Below are 23,491 nucleotides of genomic sequence, written 5' to 3' on the forward strand. Positions count from 1 at the left end.
ATGATTTTTTATAAACCCGTCTTAAACCCACTTTATCGAGTTGTCTGTTCTCTTCCAGCTGCAGCCGTTCGGAAAAATTACTGGTCTGGCGTCTTCCCAATAAAAGAAGGAAGAATCTGCTCAATAAAAGAAGTAAGAAGAGTGCAAAATTTGAACCACCCGTCCGGACAGTGAAGTAGCTGAATTTACGAACCGGTCACTTCATCTTCAACACTGGTCTTACCTGCTAATTAATATTCCCATATTGGTTGGTTCTAATTTCACTTTGTAAAAGTTCATTCTTTTTTTTTTTTTTGAAATAATTTATTCTTTTGCTTTTATTTTAAAAAAGCTAAAATTTGCCCTTTTTTAGGGTGTAAGAGGTGAAATTTCTGAGTTGGTGACTTTTTTGCTGTATATAAATTCTATAGCACTAACTACAATTTGGCTGGAGATATAAAAAGAGTGGAATAACAAATTTGGAGAAGGGGAAGTACTGATAAAATTAAGCCTTCTCAAAATTTGTTATTCCACTCTTTTTGTTATTACACTCTTTTTGTATCTCCAGCCAAATTGTAGTTAGTTCTATAGAATATGGGCATTACTCTTAAAATTTATATAAAGCAAAAAAGTCACGCAAATGGTAAAATTCTACTGTTTAAAATGCTCCTGGGTTTTTCTCTGATTATCTCTAGCTTGTCTATGGTCAATAGGATAAAGAATACAACATGTAATGGATATATTACAAGAAAAATGTGTGTGTATGTATATATATATATATAAAATTATCATTGTGTCCGGGCTAGACCTTGACTAATTACACGGAATATGTGCCATCTCCCACCAACCACCTGTATTAGGTAACTTTGTCCACCAGAACAGATAGAAAGAAATCACCCAGTGTTTCCCACCAACAATCTGTAGTAGGTAAGTTTGTCCACCAAAGGCTAGAACAGATAGAACGAAATCACCCAGTGTTTTTGCCTCTACTGAGAATTGAACTTGGGACTTGTGGTGCTCAACCCACTTCATTGACCACTAGGCCACACCCTTGGATGCTAGAAGAAGAAATATATTAGGAACAAAAAACAATGATTAATTCAAGCAAGGACATAAAAAAGGGCAGCCTGGTGCACAAAAGCTACCGCTATGCGCGGTGTCCGGGGAAGGGCCCCACCACAAGGGTGTATTGTATGCAGCCTTACCTTGCATTTCTGCCAGAGGCTGTTTCCAAGGCTTGAACCCATGACCTCCTGGTCACATGGCAACAACTTTACCAGTTATCTAATTTTTAAGTATGTCATATGTTATAGACTGTGGATAGATTAGATTATTACCCATTATTTGATCCATGTCGACTCAAGTAAACTTTGAGCGGGTTTGATTTTAAACTTGTCTAAATATCCGCCCATTTGCCATCCTTAATTTTCACTATATAGATTTTTTTTTTTTTGACTCAATTTCTTTATTGGATTTTTGTAGAGGGTGTCTATATCTGTAGCTCAACTTTATGGTGTGTTTGTTGGGTACATAACGGATGATCGTCAAAAGGTAACGGATTTGATAAGAAATTTTTACTTTTCTGATGCCTTCCCTCCCTAGTGTTATGCTTTCCATTTTGTTAAACTATCAAGTGACTTGAGATAATTTGAGGGGAACAATCCTTTTATTACTTGAAAAAGGGCTGCTTGTCATAGTCAAGCTACTTTTGTACCAAAGCATTATTGGCGTACAACCGTGTACATAATCCATAATAGTTACTATTTGCAAAGAGAAGTTAGTATTAAGATTTGAGATAAATTTGTTAACAAGTTGGCTTTGATGAGAAAAAACAGATGAAGCAATGAGAAAAGACAATAATTATACTATCTGTTTGCTTATACAATCTAAGCTCTCTATAACTGCGTCGTTTATCCAGATACCTTTTGGCTGTTATAGCGGTATGCTGTTATAAAGAGCATATGATATGATAACAGAATATAAAAGTCGTTACCAAATTTTGTTTTGACCCTTATATGGAAATGTTGTAGAGGATCACTATTATAGAGAGTTCTGACTATAATAGTATGAATAATTTTTTAGCTATTATTTGTGAGCCAAGGTTTATTGAAAACAACCTCTCTACCCCCAAAAAGGCATGGTAAGGTCTGCATACATTCTATTCTCTCCGGACCCCACCTCACCTACACTGAGTATATTGTTGTTATCGTTGTATTCTCGTTATCCTTTGCACTTATTAAACGCTTCAAATCAAAAGTTAAAGAGGGGCAAATACACTGACAATGAATTTTCTTCTGATGGGCTGGTTGATGGAACAGGTGAGAAAGATGTTGCATACTTGTCTTCGCGACGTCCTCCAAAACTTTCAGTCATCTCCTGTGCTTGCTCCTCTATCTGCACCGGCAAGTGAAACCATCACAAATCTCTTTGAAAGGTATCTTCTACGTGCAGGAGGAGCAACAGTAAATGCCTCTGAAAGACCCAAAGGAGCACAAGAAGTATTACATATGCTGGATGTGCTGAAACTTTGTCTTCCTTTTATGTCTTCGAAGTACCTGAATAACTCTTTGAAGTACTTCAAATCTCTATTGGACCTGCAACAGCCTCTTGTTAATAGGCACATTACAGATGGTCTGAATGCTCTTTGTATCCATCCAACAGCAGAAGTATCCCCAGAAGTGCTTCTGGACATCTTGGGTTCATTGGCTACTTCAGTTTCTGCAAAGGAGTCATCTGTTGATACTATGACAGTTGCAGCTCACTTGCTTGGCGTGGGGATGAGAAGAGTATATTCAATTGACAGACAATTATGTGTGGTTAAACTCCCTGTGGTGGTCAACTCTCTTAGAGGTGGGTCTTTTTCCTACTTTCTTACCTTGTATAGTTTACACTCTTTTGTAAAAGCTAATATTAAGAATTCTATCTGTTTCAGGCAAAACAAGAAAAATTAAATTTCCCCCTGCACCTATAATTTAGCTATTTCTCTATTCAGTTCTGATTTTGGTAGTTGTTGTTTGACTATTACTTATTTGTTTTATGGCTTCCTTTCAGATGTTCTGGTTTCTGAGCATGAGGAAGCTATAAGGGCTGCACTGGAGGCACTCAAAAGCTTAATACATGAATGCATTGATGAAAACTTGATCAAACAGGGTGTGGATAATGTAATTAGTTCAAATACCGATACAAGCAAATCCGGACCAACTATCATTGAGATAATCTGTGCCATAATTGAGAGCTTGCTTACCTATCACTATTCGACAGTCTGGGATATCTCATTTCAAGTTGTCATTGCCATGTTTGATAAGCTAGGTGATTGCACTGTTTATTATGTTCTCTTGGAAAGAAACATATGGTCATCTTAAGTTCTAAATATCATTAACCAAAAGTAAAGTTCTAAATCTCAAAATTACAAGTTGAAAAATGATCTTGAATATTCTGATCAACAGTGTAAATGACATAGTATCTGCTTTACTAATTCAAATCAATTCTTACGGGTTTGAACTACCTAAAATAGCGCCCACTTTGATGAAAGCAAGCACTTTATTAGTGCTTCTTGCTTTCCTTTTTGGAGTACTCTACCACTGATTATGGCAGTTGTGAACGATCCCCTAAATAAATGTATATTCCTCCTTATTCCTAAGTAAGTTGGGGTTGGCCATATATGCACATATCTTTTGCCAAATGTAAATGTTAGTAATATGATACAGGAGAAAAAGAGTTTGTTGAATGCGGGAAGATAATCGTCTTATGCCGAACCCTTTCATATTTACACTTTACAGGGTACATAATAAATGTTTTCCAATGTGGGATGCTTGCACTAAGCTTAACAACACACACAGAGAGAGTTTGGGTCCTATCTTGAGAATATTCATGTCAAGATCATTGGATGGAATTTTGTATTTTGAAAATTTATTATAAACAGGTTAGTTGTGCGACTGCCAATCTACGATGGTCCTCCATAATCTGTTTTTGAGACCGGCAATGTGAGCCTGTACCTGTGAGCGACCCTTCTATTTCTTTCATGCTAGAATGTTTACTTCAGATCCTATGCTTCCAAGAGTCTTTTAGCCATGTCAGATATTTATATACTGGAAATATATAGAAGTTGATTCTTTCTTTGATAACATTCTAGAGCCAGTTCTTGACAGATTCTCGAATGTTTCTCTCTCTTCACTAACGTTACAATAACTTTTCATCAAACGCCTTTCTTCTCCGATCAAGCAGCCGGCGACGACGACGGAACAGGTAAATCTACATTCTTTGCCTCCCTCTCTCGAGCTCCTTCTCTCCCTCTCTCTCTCCCCCCAGCTCTCCAGAGTGACTTTCCTCTCTCCCTCCCCCCTTCTTGGCCATCTGCTGCTGTTATAGCTGGCAAGACTAGGGTTTTCGCCAGCACGACTTCGGCGATGGTCCCCAGAACGCAGAACTAGTCACGCCTCCAGCGACAGCCGGCGACACTCCGGTGGCAGCTTTCCGGCGACGCTATTTTCAGCAAACAACTCAGAAAGCAAAATTGACGATACCATCAGCACGCAGGAGTACCCTGGTGACTGCTAAGCTTTGATATTTACATACTTTTACTGTTTCGTTTGTATTGTTTTGTTTTCTTGTGAGTATAGTTTGTATTGGTTTGCTGTAGCTTGTTGGTGGATATCTGTGTTGTTGTTGTAGCTGCTAGACCGAATCGGGTATTTTTGTGACTGAATACTGTTTCCTTACTGCTTTCTTCCTTTTCCTAATATGCTTTCCTATTGGTGCTTTGTTTTTGGTGTCTACTTGTCTATCGGCTTGGGGCTTTGTTTGGGCTTGGTTTTGGCCTTAAGTGGTGGCGTAGGGGTTGATGGTGGAATAGGGTCATGTTCGAGGGGGTTGGGGTTGGGGCCGGCTTTGCGCGGGGTGAAGAGAGGCGGTCAGGGGTAGGTGTGGGGTCTAGGTCGGGTGTTAGGGCTGGGGCGGTGAGTGGTGGTAGAGATAGGCGAGAGGCGAGAGTAGATAGGTTGAGGGTAGGGTCTTGGAATATAGGGACCCTTCAGGGTAAGTCCATAGAGCTAGTGAAGATTCTTAAGAGGAGGAAGATTAATATTGCATGTGTTAAGGAGACTAAATGGGTAGGGTCTAAAGCTAAGGATGTGGATGGGTATAAGCTGTGGTACTCAGGGAGTGACAGGCGTTGGAATAGTGTGGGGATCTTAGTGGAGGAGGAGCTTAGAGTGCAGGTGGTGGAGGTAAAGAGGGTCTGTGATAGGTTGATGATGATCAAGTTGGTCATTGGGGGGTTTACGCTGCATGTGTGTAGTGTTTATGCTCCGCAGGTGGGCTTGGGAGAGGAGGTAAAAACGGGGTTTTGGGAGGCTTTGGAGGAGGTGGTGAGAGGCATGCTTAGATCGGAGAGGATGTCATAGCGGGGGACTTCAATGGTCACATTGGGGTTGTGCCGGGAGGTTATGACGATGTGCATGGAGGTTTTGGTTTTGGTGATAGGAATGAGGAAGGAGCAGCTTTGTTGGATTTTGCGAGGGCTTTTGGGTTGGTGGTGGTGAATTCGAGCTTTCTGAAGAGGGAGGATCACCTGATTACCTTTCGAAGTGCGATTGCCAAGACTCAGATTGACTTTATGCTGCTAAGGAGGGAGGATAGGGTTTTATGTAAGGACTGTAAAGTCATTTCGAGTGAGCATCTTTCGACTCAGCACAGGCTCTTGGTGATGGACTTGTTTATGAAGAGGAGCAAGAAGAGAAGGGTCGAGGAGGGTCTGCCTAGAATTAGGTGGGGTGGCTTGACTCCAGATAGTGCGCTGAAGATAGAAGAGAAAGTGGCGGTTTTGAGGGTGTGGGATTGTAGGGGAGACGTGGATGCTATGTGGGATAAGGTTGCCAGTTGCATCACGGAGACTGCTAGAGAAGTGTTGGGCGTTTCGACGGGTCGGGTAGGACGACATAAGGGGGACTAGTGGTGGAATGAAGATGTGAAGAAGAAAGTGGAGATTAAGAAGGGGGCATATGTTAAGCTGATTGAGAGTAAAGATATAGAGGAGAAGAGGATGAATTGGGAGGTCTACAAATTAGCAAAGAAGGAGGCTAAGCTTGCAGTTATGGTAGCAAAGTCAACAGCATTTGAGAGCTTGTATGCGGTGTTAGAGGAGAAAGGCAGGGAAAAGAGGTTGTATAGGCTTGCTAAGGCTAGGGAGCGAAAGGGTCGGGACCTCGACCAAGTGAAGTGCATTAAGGGGGAGGATGGTAGAGTTTTGGTGGAGGATGCCCATATTAAGAAGAGATGACAGGAGTATTTCCATAGGCGTTTGAACGAGGAAGGGGACAGAGGCATTGAGTTAGGTAAGCTTGAACACTCGGAGGAGAGGCGTGATTTCAGTTATTGTAGACGCTTTAAGGTTGAGAAGGTCAGGGAAGCTATTCGTACGATGCGGAGGGGAAGGGCGACGGGGCCTGATGAGATTCCGGTGGATTTTTGGAAGTTTTCAGGTAGGGCAGGGTTAAGGTCGTTAACTGATTTTTTTAACGACATTTTTAAAACGGTGAGGATGCCTGAAGCCTGGAGGTGGAGTACGATGATTCCTTTATACAAAAACAAGGGACACATTCAGAGTTGCATCAATTATAGGGGTATCAAGATGCTGAGTCATACTATGAAGATTTGGGACAAGGTGGTGGAGCGGAGATTAAGGAAGATCGTGTCCATTTTAGAGAATCGGTTTGGTTTTATGCCCGGTCACTCGACGACAGAGGCAATACACCTGGTGAGGAGATTGGTGGAACAGTATAGGGAAAGAAAGAGGGATTTGCACATGGTGTTCATCGACTTGGAGAAGGCTTATGACAAAGTCCCTAGAGAGGTTCTTTGGAGATGCTTAGAGGCAAGAGCGGTCTCGTGGTGTACATCAGAGCTATTAAGGACATGTACGATGGAGGAAAGACTCGGGTGAGAATGGCGGGAGGGGACTCAGAACATTTTTTAGTCGAGACAAGGTTGCATCAGGGTTCGACGCTTAGCCCGTTCCTGTTTGCGTTGGTGATGGATGTGTTGATGCGACGTATTCAAGGGAAGGTGCCATGATGTATGTTGTTTGCGGACGATGTAGTGTTGATTGACGAGACGCGAAGGGGTGTGAATGAAACAAACCCTGGAGTCCAAGGGGTTCAGGTTGAGTAGGTCCAAGACGGAGTAGATGGAATGCAAGTTTAGCGCCTTGAGGCAGGAGGACGATGTGGTGGTGAGGCTGGATTCCCCGGATGTTTGTTAGAGGGATAGTTTTAAGTATCTTGAGTCTATGATTCAAGGGAATGACGAGATTGATGAGGATATCTCTAACCGTATTGGAGCAGGTTGGATGAAGTGGAGGCTCGCCTCGGGTGTGTTGTGTGATAAGAAGGTGCCACTTAAGCTTAAAGACAAATTCTATAAAGTAGCAGTCCGTCCAGCTCTGTTATATGGAGCAGAGTGTTGGCCAGTCAAGAACTCTCACATTCAAAAATTGAAGGTGGCGGAAATGAGAATGTTGCGTTGGATGTGTGGACTTACTAAAGGAGATAGAGTTCGGAATGAGATAGTCCGGGAGAAGGTGGGAGTGGCTTCGGTGGAGTACAAGATGCGGGAAGGAAGGTTGAGATAGTTTGGGCATGTGATAAGGAGGGGCATGGATGCCTCAGTTCGTAGGTGTGAGAGGCTAGCGTTGGATGACTTTTAGAGGAGGAGAGGTAGGCCGAAGAAGTACTGGAGGGAAGTGATTAGACATGATATGGAGCAGCTACAGCTTACTGAGAACATGACCCTAGATAGGAAGGTGTGGAGGTCGCGGATAAGGGTAAAAGGTTAGGTCGCGTGCGTGGGTTGTAGCTAGTAGTAGAAGAGCTCATGTATAGCTGGGTTAGTAATCTCAGGACTATGTCCATAGGTGGGGGTTGTACTTTCCGGATGTCATATTTCTTATCTCTTATTTCATATTGCGCTTATTTATCTTATTTCGTATTGCTCTGATTTCTATTTTATTTTTAGTATGTCTAATTCCTTTTATGTTATGCCACCCACCATGCTTAATGGTGTATTACGCTCTTGCTTACTATTCTCTATCTTGAGCCGGGGGTCTGTCGGAAACAACCTCTCTACTTCTTTGGAGGTAGCGGTACGGACTGCGTACATTCTACCCTCCCCAGACCCCACTTTGTGGGAATACACTATGTTTGTTGTTGTTGGAAATATATAGAAGTTTTAGGCTTTTTATTTCTGTTTTTATTTTTTTTATAATATCGGCCTGATATGAACTTAAAAGTAGTGAGATGATCAGTGAGCATTCATGTACTCGACCCTAAATTTTAGGATTGAGACACAATATTTGTTTATCATGGGATGAAATAGGTGATATGGAGAACTAGATTTACTTTCCTCGTTGCAGTGTTTCTATGTGTAGTGAATTGAAATTCCTCATTGATTTCTTTTAGGTCTTTGTTCTTCTTACCTTTGAAGGGAATGCTTCAGAGTTTGGTTGACATGCAAAAATTGCCAGATGAAGACTTTCCATATCGTAGACAGGTGAGCCTTGCTCTTGGGTTTGAGCCTTTCCATAAAGTTTCTTCCATGAGACCAGGAGGTCATGGGTTTGAGCTATGGAAAAAGCCTCTTGTAGAAATGCAGGGTAAGGCTGCGTACAATAGATCCTTGTGGTCCGGCCCTTCTCTAGACCCCGCACATAGTGGGAGCTTAGTGCACTGGGCTGCCCTATTAATTTTTTCTAATGCTCTAATTTTTTCTGGTCTTGCTGCTATTTGGAATTCTACCCTTTCTACAACTGTTCCTTTTTTCCAAATATTTGATCTCAGAATGACTATGAATTGCGGATCAAATTTGACTTTTCTATTATTAGTTGATGTTACATTTCAAAGCCTCAATTTATTTGAAATTAAAAGAGTGAAGGGTCAAAAACACTTGAAGTATCTTGGTTTTTTGAGTTTCATACTTGAACTATTAGATGTGTGAGTTTTTTACTTGTACTATCACTGACTATTTATCGAAACGCACCTCAACTATCAATTGTTCACTTTTCCTACCTGAAATATTACCATCGTTCAGGTAGGGGAAGTGAACAATGGATAGTTGAGGTGTGTTTTGACAAATAACTAGCGATAGTTCAGGTAGGAAAGTCAGTCGCATACCTGATCGTTTAGGTATGAAACTCAAAAAACGAGTATACTTTATGTGTGTTGAACACATAAAGTATCACTTCATCAAAAACAATATGTACAGGTATAATAAATTTTTGTGTTGAACACTTATTGTAGTAGCTCTTGACTTTTGTATGGTGGATTGTGCTTGGCTGTTTGATGCTCGTCAACACCCTCAATTTCAAATGAGGCCAGCTTGACTTTTAGACTACTGTCCATATGATCACTAATTTATTTTCTTGATAATGGTGTTGCTTGGGCCAACTTGGTCACACCTGGTCTACTCCACCTGGTACCTTGTGCATGTCATGACTAGTTTCTGACGAAGTGATTCAACACAATGAATTTGTATCTTTCTGTTTGACACAGCATACAAGTGTCATCGCAAGGATGATTTGACTAACATGCTAAGACTTTCTTTAGTGATTACTTTATTGCTCAAAGTAATGCTGGTTTCTGGAACACTAATAGTTCTTGGCTTTCTTGTATACGGTACATTTACTTTTGTGCTGTCTTTTAGTCATGCAATGGAGTGATAGCCTAAAGACTACCAAACACACGAAATTGGCTACTAAGGTGCAAATTCCAGCAACCAAATAAAGAGAAAACAACACATAGAATGGAGATGAAGAAGAAGAATGCTTGAAATTAAAGGATAGATAGAAAGACCCTTACTCCTATTCAATGATTAGCACTAGAAGATGTTTCAAAATCTTCAACACACCTCACAAATAAGAGTTCAAACCTTCCTCTTAGGTGACCCAAAGGAAACACTCTTCCTCAAGTACACCTTTCTTGCCAAATCATCCAAGGCAAGTGAAAACCCTAACTTTCAAATGTTCATGGACCAAGTTTTGGTTCTAAGAGCTACAACTACGAGACTAAAGCTACAAAATATGAGTAATACTCAATTTCAATTCATCAAAGTCTAATGAAAATAGAAGCTAATAGGTCTATTTATACTATTACATAACAATGACTAAAATACCCTTAATGAAGGGTGCTCCTTTGGAGTGTAAAAGAGAGCCATCAAAAGAAAATATTGCCCTTAATAATCCCAAGTATAGGTGACCTTGGAGTGTAAGAACCCTTTCTCCAATCTTCAACTTGAACAAGGCGTTGTAATGGTTCCAAAACGTCTTCAAGCATTTTCAAATCCGAGGGTTGAACCTTTGACAATCTAAAGCATGAAACTTTGATAAGACCTTGTAATCTTTGTGCTCTTTATGCTTGTATCATCCTCTCCATCTTGAAAGGAATTTGACCTCAAATTCAAACCTTGTAAAACCAAAGAGAGGGAAAACAAACACACAATCCTTGTGATAGGAGGGTTAGCATTAGTATCACAACTTAGGTAAACATGCCAAAGGGGTAGGTACACTCTTAGAATACAACCAACCATCCATGAGCGGCCACTAGCGCTACAAAGGGCACAACTAATACGAACATCAATGAGCGAAGGATACAATCTGAAACTAACACAAATGCCACTTGTTTTCAAGGGAAGGCAAACATTCAAAATTCGACATCTATGGCTTAAAAAGGTTCCTTTAACAACACATATCCTATCACTCACCACATCTCTATGAACATGATCACTATGAAGCATTCTACTATCAAGGTCTTCATCAAACAAATTCAAAGGACCATATTCATCATCAAGATCTACATTACAAACACCAAGAAGCCAAGGTTGTTCACATTTGAAATACATCCACGGGTCCTTTGTGTTTGACATAAAAGTCTTAGCATAAAGGATACCAAAGACATGAATAGCATCAACATAAAAAATAAATGCACATGACTAGAAATTATTCCACCCACATCCCAAAGGAATTCCGGGATCAAATGGAAGTAGAAGACAAAGATCTAAGCCGAGATGACCCACTCCCTTCGTTAGGCTAATTTGCTCACAATCATTCAAGGTATTACACACAACTTTGACATACACAAGGCCACTATGAACAAGACTAATATCATGGATTTCATTACACAAGTTCAAACGGCCATGTTCAATACCAAGATTATCAATACAAGCATCATCACTAACTTGGAAATTCTCAAACATACCATTCTCATGCTCAAGTAGTGAACTAGTTTTAAGAGAAAGTTGATCATTATTCACAATAAAAGAGTTACTAAGGAAAAAGCTATGCACTTGCAAACCCAAAACCACTTCACTAGACACTAAATCACAATATTTGGAGTTCAAAGAAGTGTTGAGGGTAGCAAAGTCACCTTGGGTAAGGCTTGGGCAGTCCATTTTTTTGGCGCTCTTGGTCAAGTGAGCCTCTAGTTCATTTCTCATGCTTTCATATGGAACTCCATTTGGATCTTTCTTGATTATCATTTCATCTAGTACCTGTACATAAGAAGAATCAAAGCTAGGCAAAATGCTAGCTTTGGGGTTAGGAATTGACAAAGGTTCTTTGTGGACAAGACCCATAATCAAGCAATTTTTTTCCTTTCCAACCTCACTACCCGCGGCTTCCCTTTCCTTTTCCTTCTTTTCTTCACACTTCTATTACCTCAACATCAAGCTTCTCTCCATCTTGACAACCGACCTCATCACCCTTGGATTCTATCACCATCTCTTCTCTTAGTTGTATGGGGTGATTTTGGTTTAGTGGATCTTGGGGAGGAGGCATTGGATTACCTTGGTGATGTATTTGGATTTGTGGCATGGAATTTTGTGGAGTGTGAGGTCTTTGGTAAAGTGGATTTGGAACTTGGTGGTTTGAATTTTGTGGAAGCTTTGGTGGATATAATCTATCAACCCTCGCTTTCATTCTAATCACACCACCCGTCAAGGAAACCATTTCACCCCACATAGCATTCACATTACTTTTCAAGGCATCATTATCATTTTTCATTTCTCGGGCAAAGGCATCAAACCGAGCCATCAAGGCTCCAATAGCATCATTTCCCAAAGGTTGGGAAGTAGTACCTTCGGGTTTCATGGCAAATGTACCTAAAAGAACGGAAAAAAAAGAATAGCAAGCAACACAACCTACAAAATGAGCAAACAAGTTAGTTCAAAAGCCTCACTTCACTCACGCTCAACCTCACCTCACATTTGGCTTCACAAGTGTTGGAGAATCGGCAATACTTGGCAAGTTACTTTAGAGGTGAGAAGCTTTGGATCAGAATCGATCTTTGTTTGAAACGACTCAAATAAAGTGATGCACGGACTTGAACCAACAAAATACTACGACTTAAAAACGAAAAAAGTACACAAAAAACGAAGACACGAACCAAACGAACCCAAGACTAATTCTCAACCTAGTAGGTAGTTACTAGTTTGCTAATTAGTGATAGAGTTTAACACACAAGGAACTAGAATCAAAAAAGAGAAATTAAGAAAAATCTAATTTTAGAGATGAATTTGGTTGGTCACAAGTGATGACGTGGCACTACGTGGTTGGTTGTCTCTTTTTCAAATTTTTTCATTTCCCAATCCCATGTTTCAGCCAAGTATCAACTTTGGGAAGAAGAATTTTCAGATTTGAGGGGGTAAGTAAACAATTTGGAGCCCTTTCAAGACTCTAAATGAAATGGTCCCCCCCAATTAATTACAAGTGTAGTTGATTTGTCCTTTGGTCCCCCCTTTCTTTTGGATGGATTAGGAATATACTAGGGAATATTCTTGGACTAACAACAAGCACACTCTCTTTCTTCCCTTCTTTTGGATCAAACAAACACTTTGAATATTCTTCTTCACTAAGATATGAAGATCATGGATGAACAAGATGAATATTCAAGTGTTGACCAAGTTTGACCAACAAGCAAATGAACTTCAAATCCGAATTTTCTTTTAGATCTAGGTTCCTTAGGCCAAGACAAACACAACCAACATAAAGTCAGTCACAAAATGCCACAAACAAGATGACTAAAAACGAGATCCCACCTCAAAAGCTTCAAACAAAGCACAACAATGGTGGATCAAGCTCAAATTCAACCAAACTTCACTCTAAAAGTAGATCTAGACACTTTTAGTGTTAGAGAACAAGAATCTAACACTAGAAACTATCAAAACACAATAAAAACTTGTAGATCTAACTTGGAAATTTCGGATCTACAACAAACAACAAGACAACACAATTTTTTTTTGAGATTTTCGGATTTTTTGACTCTTTTTGTGGGATTTTCTTAATAAGAACACTAAAACCAAGATTTAGGGATGTTGGAACAACCCTAACCAAGGCTCTGATACCAAATGATAGCCTAAAGACTACAAACACACGAAATTGGCTACTAAGATGCAAATTCCAGCAACCAAATAAAGAGAAAACAACACATAGAATGGAGATGAAGAAGAAGAATGCTTGAAATTAAAGGATGGATAGAAAGACCCTTACTCCTATTCAATGATTAGCACTAGAAGATGTTTCAAAATCTTCAACACACCTCACAAATAAGAGTTCAAACCTTCATCTTAGGTGACCCAAAGGAAACACTCTTCCTCAAGTACACCTTTCTTGCCAAATCATCCAAGACAAGTGAAAACCCTAACTTTCAAATGTTTATGGACCAAGTTTTGGTTCTAAGAGCTACAACTACGAGACTAAAGCTACAAAATATGAGTAATACTCAATTTCAATTCATCAAAGTCTAATGAAAATAGAAGCTAATAGGTCTATTTATACTATTACATAACAATGACTAAAATACCCTTAATGAAGGGTGCTCCTTTAGAGTGTAAAAGAGAGCCATCAAAAGACAATATTGCCCTTAATAATCCCAAGTATAGGCGACCTTGGAGTGTAAGAACCCTTTCTCCAATCTTCAACTTGAACAAGGCGTTGTAATGGTTCCAAAACGTCTTCAAGCATTTTCAAATCCGAGGGTTGAGCCTTTGACAATCCGTAGCATGAAGCTTTGATAAGACCTTGTAATCCTTGTGCTCTTTATGCTTGTATCATGGAGTATGCGTGATATTGTGCACAAGTATGAGCTTCCTTCATGTGGATCTTTTTACCCTACATTAGTTTCAGATGGAAATCTAAGCCAGAACCAGGTCATTACATGGTTGAGACTCACGTGCTTCGCTAGTAACCCAAATAACCTACCACTTCTAACAAAAATTGGCCGAAACTAACCAGGGTCCCTAAATGTTACCTATGGAAGTATAGGTTGTGTTTTAGCTGTGGATCTTCTCTTATGGAGTTTCTGTAATGTAATTCCTTAATGTCTTTTAGGACTTTATGTGTGAGTATGTCTTAAGCTATAAAAATATGCTGATGATTTAATGATTTGTTGATAACAGCTGCACGAATGTGTTGGATCAGCTGTTGGTGCAATGGGACCTGAATCTTTTCTAGCTCTTCTTCCTCTTAAATTGGACATAGAGGATTTATCGAAGTCCAACCTCTGGCTTTTTCGAATTCTAAAGCAGAACATTATTGGTGCTCATTTAAGTTTCTTTACCAACTCAATTATGTCAATGGTTGGAGCTATGAAGCAGAGGTCTGCTAGGGTATGCTTTGATGTCGTCACCTCCTGAGTCCTGTCCCCCCTCTCTTTTGTTTACACAGTGAGCTCATTTTTATGTTTTTTGCCAGTTTGAATGCGAGGGAAAGATATATTCTGCAAGAAGTATTGATGGAATTGTGTACTCATTGTGGTCGTTGTTACCCTCATTTCGCAATTACCCTGTGGACACTGCTCAAAGCTTCAAGGATCTGAATGAGATATTATGCAAAGCTATCCGTGAGGAGCCTGAAGTACGTGGGATAATATGCTCCAGTTTGCAGATCCTCATTCAGCAGAACAAGAACATATTAGAGGGAAAAGTGGATTTCTCTGATGCTAAAATAAGTGTTCCCAAAGAACGAGCCATTGGGTGTTATAACCAGCAAGTCGCAGGTGATAACTTGAATGCATTGGGACTTTGTGCTGGTGAACTGCTGTCTGTGAGGTGGAGTTTTCTTGGAATCCTCTAAAGATACTGGTGGATCTTTGCAGGTTGCTTTAAAAGGATGTTATTACTCCTCGGGATTAATGGTGTCTCAATGTTGACTTATTGGGATGGATAAGTTTCTTTTGTTTTTTTTTTTAATTAATGTGTGAATCTTTAAATTGAAGGGGAGCCTTGGAGTAACTGGTAAAGTTGCTGCCATGTGACCAGAAGGTCATGGGTTCAAGCCTTGGAAACAGCCTCTGGCAGAAATGCAAGGTAAGGCTGCGTACGATACACCCTTGTGGTGGGGCCCTTCCCCGGACACCGCGCATAGCGGTAGCTTTAGTGCACCGGGCTGCCCTTTTTTTGTGAATCTTTAAATCACAGTCCCAACCACATAAGAGAAACACTAGAATGGAAAAGCAGAAAAAATATATGCTGCGTGATATATTCTGCATTCTTGACCAATCAATAGACATATTAATGTGTAGATATTTATGTAAAAACACATATTTGTTCTGCATTTTCTCTGTGGCATGTAAGAAACCAAAGAAGCTTGTTTAGGATATATCTTTCTGTGGTACTTCTTTCTGTGTGATTGTGTCCATTTTGACCACTTTGCTCATATGCCTTAACTTCCCGATGCATGATACTCGATACGAAAGAAAAACAAAACATGTTTGCTTTTCTGCTCCAAAGATGTTATCAAGTAATGGTTCCAAAAGGCCAAATCTCTGTCTGTTCTCTGCATACCTATAATAGTGATGGAGCCGAACCAAAGAAACTGTGTTCTAGCTGCATCAACCTCTGTTTTAGTAAACCAGGACTTGGCACATGATTGGATCTTTTTCCCAATTGCCTGAATTATTGTATATTTAGGTTAAATTTTCAAGCAATAGAAATTTTCTCTATTGATTATTAATACTGTTTTATGCGTAATCTCAAGTCCATTTTTCCTTTTGTAAAACTGTTTGATACTGTTTTATGTTAATGAAGGTAGTATGTGTTGATTATGAAAAAGGCTATCTGTAGGGTTCTGTCTTACCTTTGTCCTTGTACTCTTTCTAATTTTCTTAAATTTGCGATTTTATTTATCCGTTACGTTACAAATGTTTTCTATTAAGATCCTTGATAGTCTTGTCTCATTGATTATTAGAATGCTATTTTATAGTATTTCATTTTCTTTTCAGCTGTTGACAAGATCTGTTATTGGCAATCGTGTATGTAAGTGTACAATTCATTTTTTTTTTTTTTGGGTTCATTATGTCTGACTCTTTGATTTTGTTTGAGAATAAGTCTTGGACAAATTTTTGGGCTATTTGTTTAACGATACATATCTTGCAAACCATTATTGGTGAATTGGCCAAATCATTATGTATCTTGTTTCTTTTCTTAAGAAAACTAATTGGAAATATTTTGCTAGCTCTGTTTTTGATCAAACATTTATTAAATACAGATCACAATTGGTGGATTGGCTTCTATTGCTGACAAAGAGGTAATCAGCCAGTGCTTCAATACGGTCATGCGGAAGCTGAAGAAGAAGGTTACCCAAGAGGCTGGCAAGGCACAGAAGGCCAGAAGTTCCAATTCAATGCATATTGAAGACTCATCCAGCAAAATGCTAATTAGGTAGAATGAGCAAAATTACATTTGTTTCAGTCCTTTCCGTCATCAAGTCCTTTTCCCCTTGTGCTAACTACATCATCTCTTGCTTTTATCATTTAGGGCACAGTTATTTGATCTGGCAGTTTCACTCCTGCCTGGTTTAGATGCTAAAGAACTTGGTCAGCTATTTGATGAGATAAAGCCTGCTTTAAAGGTTGGTATTGTTTATGTGTTTGTTTCTGCACCTTTCAGCTTTTCAATGTTGAAGGTTTAGTAACTAATATGAGGCACAGGACGAGGAAGGCTTGATCCAGAAGAAGTCATATAGAGTTTTTTCCTGCATCCTTGGGGTAAGTATTGTCACCAAATATCATGTAAAAGGATTGTTGTAGTTTATTCTCAATATTCTTCTTAATGTATCTAGGACTGGACGATGATGTTCAAAAAATTTAAAACTAGAAAATAACTCAGCTTTGTGAAATATCAGTCGTGATTGGAAAGAATTTAAGATCTGGCGAAAAGATGATACAAGCTTTTTATGTTGATGCAAATATCATTTTGGACCCTGTTGAATTGAATGAACTTCCAAGGTTAAATTTTGCATGAAAATATTCATGTCCTTGTCTAAGTTATGAAGCAAGTAGCCTGAACTATACCTTAAACCACCCCTCTTTCCTTATTTATACTTTTGGCACATTTATTCTGTGGCTAATAAGTTTTGCAACTTCTATGGACAGCGATCTGATGAATTTATTTCAAGGAGGTTTGTAGAGCTGCTTAGTTTGATGATTGAAGCACTACCTGCGTGTCATTTTTCAGCCAAACGTCACAGACTTGAGTGTCTATACTTTTTAATTGTCCATGTTACAAAGGTGAGGATTATCCTCTTGTGGATAACATTAAGATGCTTCTGGATTGTGCTAATTCATACTGAATTCTGCACAGTTGTTCAACAGTTTACACATTCTACAGGATGAATCAGAACAGAGGTGGCATGAGCACATTACTTCTTTTATGACTGAAATTTTGCTTGCACTCAAGGAGGTATGTATATTACTTGTGAAGGAGTTCCGCTATAGAGTTGATCAATATCTCTTTTCCATTGAATTTTAGGTTGCTGACTTGCCGTTTGTCTGTTCATGTATCCTTCATGATTATCTTATAGTTGTTGGAGTGATTCCAGGCAGTGGGTCATGACTGGCTAAACAGAACTTATGGAAACTCTAGACTTATGTAGCAATAAGCAGTGGCGTGAGATAATTTTTGTGGATTTTTTTGTGGGGCTCTTGACAATGAAAGTGCATGGTTAACACTTAAGAGTGCTGTGCTGTAATAAATGACTCACTATTCCGATGAACTTGCATTTGCATAATGGTGATATAGTGGAATGAATATCTAGGAAAATGTGTGCTCTCTTAGGGTATGTTCGGTATAAAGGAAATTTTTCCAGGAAAAGAAGTGGGTTTCTTACTTATTTTTTTTGTGTTTGGTATGTAGGCAAGAAGTTATTTTGAAAGCATTTGTATCTAATCTAGACAAATACTACGGGATGGGGGTTGGGGCTGCGGGAGTGGAGTGAAGATGAGGTGTATTGGAGGTGGAGAGGACACAATGAATGTGGAATGCCCACTTGCGGAATTTATGTTCCCTACTTCCACTAGGGAGGTCATTTTCCTCATTTATAAGGAGCTTGTTTTCCTAGAGAAAATATTTTTTTAAAAAAATTTGATCAACCGAACATGGGAAAATTGGAAAACATTTTCTGAAAAATGTCTTCCTACCTACCGGATACCCCTTAGTGTTTAATATATTTAAGCTTTGTACTCTTTTAAAGTCAGTTTTTAATGTTAAGCCTTTTGCTAATTACAACAAGTTGCCAACTAATATCAAGGTTGTCATTATGAATTTGTTTTTTTCTCTTTCTTACACGTTAACTGTGTCTTCTAACCTATAAGAGCCCCTAGCCTATGCATGTTACAAATTAAGTAGTCCTTCCATGTGAAACACATTCTGAAGTCAGTGGGTAGGCATCAATCTTTGTTGGTTACTGATGGAAAATGATTGCACAAACTACACTTGTATCCTCTTTTTTCGCTCTTCTATTTTACTCCCATCTGTTCACAGTTAGTCTCGTTCCTTCTGCTGGTACTTTCACTCGAGAGTTGGTGGACTTGCTTTTGTCTTCTTCTTGAGCTCTGCATTTTCCAACTGTCAGCATTTTTCTGCGATATTTTCTTATTAGTTGTGGCTTGTATCCTTGAATTACCACAAAACCCTGAGTTAAGCTTTGTTTTGTTAATCATAGCCTCGATTGGTCTTTGAATTCTCTTTGGGGTTAGGTGAGAAAGGGTTAATTAGTTCCTAGAGCAGTTACTTGCCTCTTTCATGATCATTTTGCTACTCTTGATGCTGGAAGGCAGATTTTCGAAATGTGTAACATACTAACATAATACTTAAATTTGTGACATAGTATTCTCTCTGTTTTTTACACGGCATTATTACTTTTTCGAGAACCGAAGTGGTCTTAAATATTTCAATTTCTAACTACTGTGGTATGTGATACTTTTTATGTGGTTTCTAAGTATGTGAATTCTAGATTCCTAGTGTTGGCTAGTTGTAATAGAACAATTCGTGATGTGTGGGTTAGACCCACATCATGGGGTTCAAATTCTGTTTGCAGGAAAAAGATTAGTATTTAAATGGTGAAGGGTAGAGGGGTAGTCCTATTATCCACTGAATTCCGAATGTGCGCCAGCTAATCCTCAGAGATATCTCGCTATCAAAAAAGTACATGTGAAGTTTATTTCTAAAGATTTGAAGATTCTACAATGAATTCACATTAAAATTTGAGGAACTTGACCCTCGTACTATGAATCATACCACATGAAATAAAATGTACAGTAATTTTTCACATTTAACTAGTATTGGCAGTGAAACTGAAAGGACAGTTTATGACGTCTTACAGGATAGTTATTTGATGTCTGTGCTTAGCTTTTTAAGGGTTCCATGTTAGGCTAACAAAAAAACAAGGCAGCAAGCATATGGGATTCTTGTTCAAATTGGCCATGCTTGTGGATATGAAGAAAAAGGTGGCAGCAAAGAGAATCTACAGCAGTTTTTTAATATGGTAAGATAAGTTATAATTTGATCACTTTACATACAGTGGGTAGGCTCTTTCTGTTTAACATTGTTACTATTGTTTTTTGACGTCTTTGCTTGCAGATTGCTGGGGGTCTTGCGGGGAAAACACCTCATATGATCAGTGCAACGGTGAAAGGGTTAACTTGCCTGGCTTATGAATTTACCGACCTTGTTTCTGCTGTCTGCAGTCTCCTTCCATCAGTGTTTCTTCTCCTTAAGAGAGGGGACAAAGAAATAAATAAGGTGTGTTCTAGTCTGCATTTAAGACTTTCGGTAAACCAGAGTTCACCTGCTATCATTGAAGCTTTTGGCACCTGAAGAATTGTCTTGAACGCAGGCTAATTTAGGGCTGTTGAAGGTATTGATCACGAAGTCGCCTGTTCAGGGATTACAGGCACATTTAAGGAGCATGGTGGAGGCCCTTCTGGGATGGCAAGATAACACCAAGAACCATTTCAAAGCCAAGGTTTGTGTTTTTATCCTAGATCCTAAAATGCTGTTGTTTAAGTTGGTTTTGGTTCCTGTATCAAGTAGCTGTTCATCTTCAATGGTCTTATCTAATTTCGGTTTGTGAAATTCCTTTTTCTGTTATGGAATTGCATGCATTGATTAAAAGGTGGTTGGCTAAATTTTATCCTATATAGGTTAAGGTGCTTATTGATATGCTCATCAAGAAATGTGGTCTGAATGCTGTTAAAGAGGTGATGCCTGAAGAGCACATGAAACTCCTAACATAAGAAAGGTTAGTTAGCTGGAATAAAACCTGTGAACGTGCTCGTGAGATCATCAATGCTCAGATGAGTCATTTATTCTTATCATGAAAAAGCAGTTCAAGCAGCGGAGAGAAAGGAAACTTGCCTCAAATTCTGAAGATAGCAGATCTCATATGTCAAAAGCGACAACAAAAAGGTAGTTTTCTTTCATCTACATACCTGCATACTGAAGTTGGGGAAAATAAACTTGAAACACGGGGAAGCAAAGATGCGGGAAGCGAGGTTGAGATGGTTCGGGCATGTGATAAGGAGGTGCACAATGTCCTAGTGCGGAGGTGTGAGAGGTTGGCTAGGGATGGATTTAGGTGAGTAGAGGTAGACCGAAAAAATATTGGAGGGAGGTGATTCGACATGACATGGAGCACCTTCAGCTTAACGAGGACATGACCCTAGGTAGGAAGGATGGGAGGAGACGAATTGGGGTATAAGGTTAGTAGGACGGAGGACTTTGTATTGTTATCTGTGCTAGTAGTCATAGGGCTAGTCTTGTTTTGGAGTGTGTTATTGTTGTCGTATTACTTGGTGATAGTCTTGTTATGTTATTATTTGGTGTGTTAATACCTAGTGTTTCTTGTTCCTTTACGACATCAGCATCAGAAGATGACTGGAATGTGCTTCATGCATCCTGGCAAGTGGACTATTTACTCGCCAGAACCTAGGAATTCCCCAACATGCTAGAACATTTTTTCCGGCATAGCTTTTCAGGTTTTACCTGCCGGAAATTTTTAACCTCGTGGTGATGCCAGTTATGCACAGCACTGGTGGTTATGAGGAATTTTAGTATCTTTTATTTCAGACATCGTGTGTGATATAATTAGCACATGTGCATTCTCTGTAATAGCTTAAGCTTTTAGATGATGTCACACATTTAAACAAATAAGATGGACAATGGTGCTTTGGATCTCTCATCTTTTTGTCTTGCATGGATAAGAAGCTTATCATTTCAATTGCTTGGTAGCTTGTCAAGTATTAATGCAAATACCTGCATCATTAGCATCTCTGTCCTGTTACAGGCTAAGCAGATGGAATAATCAAAATATCTTTTCGGAGTTTGACAATGGAGAATCAGAGAGTAGTGAAGCAGAATATATGACTATGAAGACTATTGCTGGTCATAAGAGCAAAGCTTCATTAGTATCAGACTCCAAAGCATCTGAATTATGGTAGGTCGGAATGTTTTCATTTGTAATGGTACCATTTATAGTCTGGGTATGTTCTACAGTATGTTGGAAACTAATTTTCATTTTTTGAAGGACATTGGTGATCCTTTCTAGTTTATACTACATTTTACTTGGAAGATGAGTTGGTGTATGCCATATTTTCAGGTCCAAGAAAACATGGAAAGCGGCCAAGAGTTTGCAGGATGATTTGTTTGATCAATTAGCCGATGAGCCACTTGACTTACTTGACCAGAAGAAGACAAGGTCAGCTCTTACAGCATCTGGAAATCTCAAAAGGAAGCCCGGGTCTGAAGATGAGGCAGAAATAGACTCTGAAGGCCGTTTGATTATTCATGAGGGAACACGTATCCACCCACCTACCGACTATTCAAATGTATGGAGCGAAGCAGGAAGCTGCTTCTCTGAAACCTCAAGGAGAACTCAGAAACGGAGGAAAACGTTTGATTCAGGATGGGCCTACACTGGAACCGAGTATGCAAGCAAGAAGGCAGGTGGTGATGTCAGGAAGAAAGATAAGCTTGAGCCGTATGCCTACTGCCCCCTTGACCGCAAGATGATGAGCCGAAGGCCTGAACATCAGGCAGTAGCAAGAAAAGGAATGTCAAGCATAGTGAGGCTAACAAACAAGGTTGAAGGCAAGAGTTCAGTGTCCATGAAGGGTGTCAAGAGTAAAAAAAGAAAGCCCAAAGCTTGAAGGCAAGAGTGCATCACCCATACAAGCCCAAAGCTTGAAGGCAAGAGTGCATCACCCATACTTTACTGTCCATAAAGGGAGTCAACAGTAAAAGGAAACTCTATGATTATATTTGACTATATTATTGCTTGGTTGAATTCTTCAAAAGTAGTAAAAGTATGGTAGTGTATTTTTGGAGAATCCAATACGGGTGCGGCATCGAAAGTGAAGACTTGGCTCAACTTATTATTTGATGCTATGTCAAAACTGAGAGCTGCTACAGGTGATTGTAATGGGGGTTGTGGTTGCTCTTGTTTCTTTATTGGTGATTTGATTATGTAAATTCGCGTGCCTATTTTATCGAATTACTTCCTTCGTTGGCTTTGACTTTTCATTTTTGAACTTATCACATTCATAAAGAAAATAATTATTGACAGACTATTTTACAATACCACCCCTATTATTGACATTAAAGTAATACTCTCTCTATTTCGTTTTAGTTGGATCTCTTAATAAAAATATTTGTTTCAATTTAGTTGTCCCTTTGATGAAAATCAAGAGAATTTTATTTTCTTTCAATACTACCCTTAATACTAAATGACTAAACAAAGTGTATTTACTTAAATTTATATTTTCAAAGCATAATTAATAAGATTAATTTGATAAAATAATCTCCTTAATTAATATTTTCTTAATGGGTGTGTTAAGTCTATAGAAGTTAACTAATATGAAACGGAGGGAGTATGTTTTGGAAATGGTTTGAAGAATAAAGCAATTAATGTTAAGATTTAAAATAAAAAAAATATTTTTTTTAATATGTCAAAAATGAAAAGTGAAATAAAAATTCTGCAATAAGTTGAAGGAATGAAAGGGGTACCAATTTTATTTTAGTTCTTAAAAATTGGCTGCTCGTATCTTTAATTTCTTCTCAACCTCCCATAATTATTTTGTTTTCTCGTTGTTAGTACCAATGATGTCTAATCGCCTTGACCTCCACAGACACGTCATTGTATGGGCATCTATATTGATTACCTGAATAAATAATAGTTCCAATGATGTCTAAATTG

General features: G+C 39.0%; 1 protein-coding gene across 1 annotated transcript; it reads left to right on the plus strand.

Annotated features, from left to right (window-relative positions):
- On the plus strand, window positions 1–22,872 carry LOC107876497 (RRP12-like protein). The gene is given in 22 exon segments (XM_047393992.1): window positions 1–83; window positions 172–247; window positions 1,462–1,530; window positions 2,298–2,829; window positions 3,031–3,288; window positions 5,372–5,396; window positions 8,433–8,523; window positions 14,419–14,628; window positions 14,714–15,072; window positions 15,074–15,116; window positions 16,508–16,680; window positions 16,777–16,870; window positions 16,950–17,006; window positions 17,394–17,528; window positions 17,629–17,700; window positions 19,670–19,783; window positions 19,879–20,040; window positions 20,135–20,263; window positions 20,442–20,543; window positions 20,627–20,706; window positions 21,584–21,733; window positions 21,896–22,872. Coding segments are annotated over 22 exon segments (3,564 nt in total). The 3' UTR covers window positions 22,446–22,872.
- The last annotated feature ends 619 nt before the right edge of the window (window positions 22,873–23,491 follow it).

This window comes from Capsicum annuum, chromosome 7, assembly GCF_002878395.1.
Source record: "Capsicum annuum cultivar UCD-10X-F1 chromosome 7, UCD10Xv1.1, whole genome shotgun sequence".
Classification (NCBI taxonomy): domain Eukaryota; kingdom Viridiplantae; phylum Streptophyta; class Magnoliopsida; order Solanales; family Solanaceae; genus Capsicum; species Capsicum annuum.